This window comes from Chaetura pelagica, unplaced genomic scaffold (genome assembly GCF_000747805.2).
Source record: "Chaetura pelagica isolate M959 unplaced genomic scaffold, ChaPel_1.0 scaffold94, whole genome shotgun sequence".
Taxonomy (NCBI): domain Eukaryota; kingdom Metazoa; phylum Chordata; class Aves; order Apodiformes; family Apodidae; genus Chaetura; species Chaetura pelagica.
Window position 1 is genome coordinate 148,200 of NW_009952881.1, and position 4,223 is coordinate 152,422.

At 37.2% G+C, this 4,223-nt stretch overlaps 1 protein-coding gene across 1 annotated transcript in view; it reads left to right on the top strand.

Annotated features, from left to right (window-relative positions):
* The window catches only part of SAAL1 (serum amyloid A-like 1), a 9,711-nt gene extending 6,247 nt beyond the window's left edge, over positions 1-3,464 (top strand). Inside the window, exons 6-11 of the mRNA XM_009995386.1 lie at positions 754-937; positions 1,207-1,289; positions 1,430-1,618; positions 2,006-2,202; positions 2,718-2,810; positions 3,372-3,464. Coding sequence (XP_009993688.1) covers positions 754-937; positions 1,207-1,289; positions 1,430-1,618; positions 2,006-2,202; positions 2,718-2,810; positions 3,372-3,464 — 839 coding nt within the window. The remainder of the gene's footprint in view (positions 1-753; positions 938-1,206; positions 1,290-1,429; positions 1,619-2,005; positions 2,203-2,717; positions 2,811-3,371) is intronic.
* The last annotated feature ends 759 nt before the right edge of the window (positions 3,465-4,223 follow it).

Genomic DNA, 4,223 nt, shown 5'->3' on the forward strand with positions numbered 1-4,223 from the left:
TTGTCTGTGAATCCTAATTAGCTTTTTTGATGTGGTGCTTGTTGTTATTTTTACTGACAGTGCTCAGAAATCCTTCTCTGTTCAATTGAAATCCCATTTACTTAAGCAAAATGCAAATTGACAGCAGAAAACCGCATATTTAGGGACAAATCTTAGAAAGTTTGTATTCAGAAGCAGAAGAAGTTACAACTTCAGGAACCAGAAGTCTCTTTGCAGAATAAAGTTCCTGCTTTATAACTGGCATGAGAATGTAGAGTGTGTCTGTGGGCTCTCCAGCAGTCCCTGTTTATCAAACTCTTCACCTGATCAGTGTCACAAAAAGGAAACAAACGTTGCAAATAGTAGTAGGTCATGAATAGAACAAATGTATTTCAGCACTGAGTTTACTCTGAATACTTTTATATATTAGCATTTTGTGAACTGTTTTTTTGTTGTTGTTGAATTTTATGTTTGTATAGAAGCAGAAGAAGTTACAACTTCAGGAACCAGAAGTCTCTTTGCAGAATAAAGTTCCTGCTTTATAACTGGCATGAGAATGTAGAGTGTGTCTGTGGGCTCTCCAGCAGTCCCTGTTTATCAAACTCTTCACCTGATCAGTGTCACAAAAAGGAAACAAACGTTGCAAATAGTAGTAGGTCATGAATAGAACAAATGTATTTCAGCACTGAGTTTACTCTGAATACTTTTATATATTAGCATTTTGTGAACTGTTTTTTTGTTGTTGTTGAATTTTATACATTCTCTCTTGTGCAGTTGAATTACTGGTAAAAGTAGGTGAAGTGGTGGACAAGCTGTTTGATCTAGATGAAGAGCTGATGTTAAACTGGGTCAAAAATGGCACTTGTCGATCTGTGGGACCGTCTGGAGATGATTCTCCTGAAGAACTTCCAGATTTTAAGATTGTGCCTTGTATACTTGAAGCAGCCAAACAAGTCCGGTATGTGAAATGTATTTTTTGGGGGGAGACTCCTTATAACCTTGTTAAGGCCTGTGTGTGAGCATCTTCATTTCAGTGGGAGCTGCATAATTTGAGAGGTCACTAGAAAACTAGAATACATTTCCCTGGAGTTACCATTTGACATTAATCACCTAGTTTGTTAGCAAAGAGAGTGGCAGTGATCGATCGTGGTCTTCTGTGTGTCCAAAACATGTGGATTATAAACTCTGATCTTTAATTTGACTTTGTTTTTCATTTGTTCTCTGCAGATCAGATAATCCAGAAGGACTTGATGTTTATATGCATATTTTGCAGCTGCTGACCACGGTCGATGAGGGTGTTCAGGCTATTGGTAAGGCACTGGAATTGCTACGTAAGATAGGACCAAGAATGGTGGTAACTTCTAAATCAGCAGATATTTAATGGCAAGGAAAATAACTCGTGTACCTGGGTTAAATTTGATGGATTAGTGGGTTCTTTTTCTTTTTCAAGTGCAGGCTCCTGATGGAGGAAAAGAGACTTGGAGTTTGCTTTATGACCTTGTTTGCCATGAGCTTTGCCAGCCAGATGACCCACCGATCATTGTGCAGGAACAGAAGACTGTATTGGCCTCTATTTTGTCTGTGCTGTCTGCTATGTTTGCTTCACAGACAGAACAAGAATACACCAAGATGAGGAAAAGTTAGTTGTGCTTTCTTTTTTTTTTAACTTTTTTTTCTTTTTTCCCTAAAAGTTGACTTTATGTGGGCTGAAAGGTGATTAATTTATTACTGTTTAATAGACATCAGTTCAGAACACAGCATTCAGTTACATATTTGAATACAGTAAGACTCTTTACTGGTGACTCTAAAAGTCACAGCTAGCTCGAAGTTGAGTTACTGGATATCTCCAAAGAGTTACAGTAATAGAATTTAGCTTTTGTATAAGATTTTAACTCTTTGGAGATATCCAGTAATAGAATTTAGCTTTTGTATAAGATTTTGCAGTGTGTTTCAAAATTCTAGTGCCTTGAAAGGATGGGAAAAAATGTCAGTGTTAAACTTCCACTTTCTTGTTTCCTTATGTTAGATATGCCTCTGATTGGGAGCTTAATTCGTATCTTACAATACATGGAGGGCTGTGGGAAGAGATCTGTTGATAACTCAAATGAGTCTGAACAGCAAGAGGCTGGAAGGCCTGATATAAATGAGGAAGATTTCCATTTAAAAATTTTGAAGGATATTTGCTGTGAATTACTTTCCAATATGCTTCAAGAACTGACCAAGGTAAGAATAAACAAAATTCTAAAAGGGCTTTCTGCAGGGTAGGTAGGAAAAAATATATTTATTATTAATGTAGGCATTTTTCTGCACAAGTGAAGTTGCATTACTGGGAGTTCATTAGGGAATCAATCAAAAGGTGAGTTAGATGGCAGGGACACAAGTTTTCTGAGCTATATGCCTTCAGAGCCAAGATTCTGTATGATAAATTTGCTTGGTGTATGTGGCTATTTCTTTTTAATGAAAACCAGTTAATTAAGAAAAGGAGAGAGTATCGATATATAAAGTCACCTTCTCAGTTGCATTTTTTTATTGTGGGAGCATTCAGATTAAGAAAGGTGTATGAACTTTCACACCTTTTTTATTAGCTATGTCTGGCATTTGGAGAACTGTAAGTTTTGGTTGTTTTACCCATTGTTGAGAAAGAAGCATACGCTGTATACACTGTGTGCACATTTTTGAGTTTGTTCTTTCAACAGCTGTTCATGACATGCTACTTGTATTTCTCATTTGTTTTCCAGGAGAATACTTTAGAAGGACTACATCAGGGACATTTAAATGAACAGACATGTTCCTGTGCATTTCAGAACTTATTACCTCTGTATTTTGCATCGGTGAGTGTATGACAAGGTCTCTAACACAGCTCAAAAAATACTACTCAGGTAGCAAGGCCTTTCTCAGCCACATGTAGAAGTAGGGCAGACTTGCTCAGATGCAGGTAATATTCCACTCCAGACAGTCTTGCCCTCTCTGTCTCTTCTGGCTTACTTCACCCAAGGCTTTGCCTAGATCATCAGCTGATGTATGTGTCAAACTGTGCTGAAATGTCTGCAAATTTATGCTATCTGAAAATCTATCCTGTACATTTTAATAAAATAATTATTCTAAATATTTTTCATAGGCAACTTTGCTTTGGGTACTGTTCAACAATAAGAGTTTGAGGAAGGCAATAATGTTTCAAAATTTATATCAACTGAAATTGTGGGGATTAGGAGGAAGGTTATCTACTGTGGAGCATTTTCCATTTTTCTTTCCTGTGGCTGCTGTTGGTGGGGAGGTGCAGGAGTAGAAAGACCACCTATACCAAGTGCAAGAATTTTGTGTTCCATGCAAGTATGGGTTTTCTAATTATTTTTGTTTCTCTCTGTATGTGTGTGTTTGCAATTTATTTCCAGGTGGAGACTTTCCTAGAAGTTCTGCGTGAAGCTGATCAGACACTTGCTGACACTCTAGAAAAACGTTTCCCAAGCTTGAAGGTTCATTCCTAAGAATATGACTAAAATACTTTCTGTCTGTGGAATGAAGATTTTTTACTATTTCATAACAATATTTCAGACACCAAGTTTTCAGTAAATACAGGAGAATGAGGCAACCTCCTTACCAACAGGTGGCTTTTAAGAAACATTCAAAGTAGCCTTGATTAACCCAGGGTTAATCAGGTCTGCATGTGAACAAAATGACTGTAAATTCATTTCTTCATCTTCCATCATATTTGCTTTAGTGATGAGACTGTGGATTTCTGATTGATCTTCTGCAGCACAGTGTTCTTTGAATAACTCTTGATTCTGTGCTTTTCAGATGAAGTTGAAACAGCAAAATTAATGAAATGTACTGAGTAGTTGTTTAATGTGATGCTGGTTTCTTCCAAGTTGCTTTTGGCAGAAGTAGGATTGATAAATAGGAAATCCCAGATGTTGTCTGCTGAGGACCTTCAAGTACCTGATAAAAACAGAATTAAATTACACAGAATTGCTCGGGGGGTTTTTTTGTTTTTTTGGTTTTGGTTTGTTTTGGTTTTTTTCCTCTTTTAGATTTTATCAGTACCTTGAGCAGGTATCATAGCAAACGTTTCATCCTGCTTCTTTAAAATCATCACTCTTCTTACATTGAAGGCTCTTCTACACTGCAGCTCTGAGTTGTGGCATCTAGGTCCTGTGCAGTTTAAAGGACTTGAGAAGATGGTTACTGGTTGTCTCTGCTGCAGCTTTCAACTATTGCAGCCAGTTACCCAGAATTAGAGTTGCAGG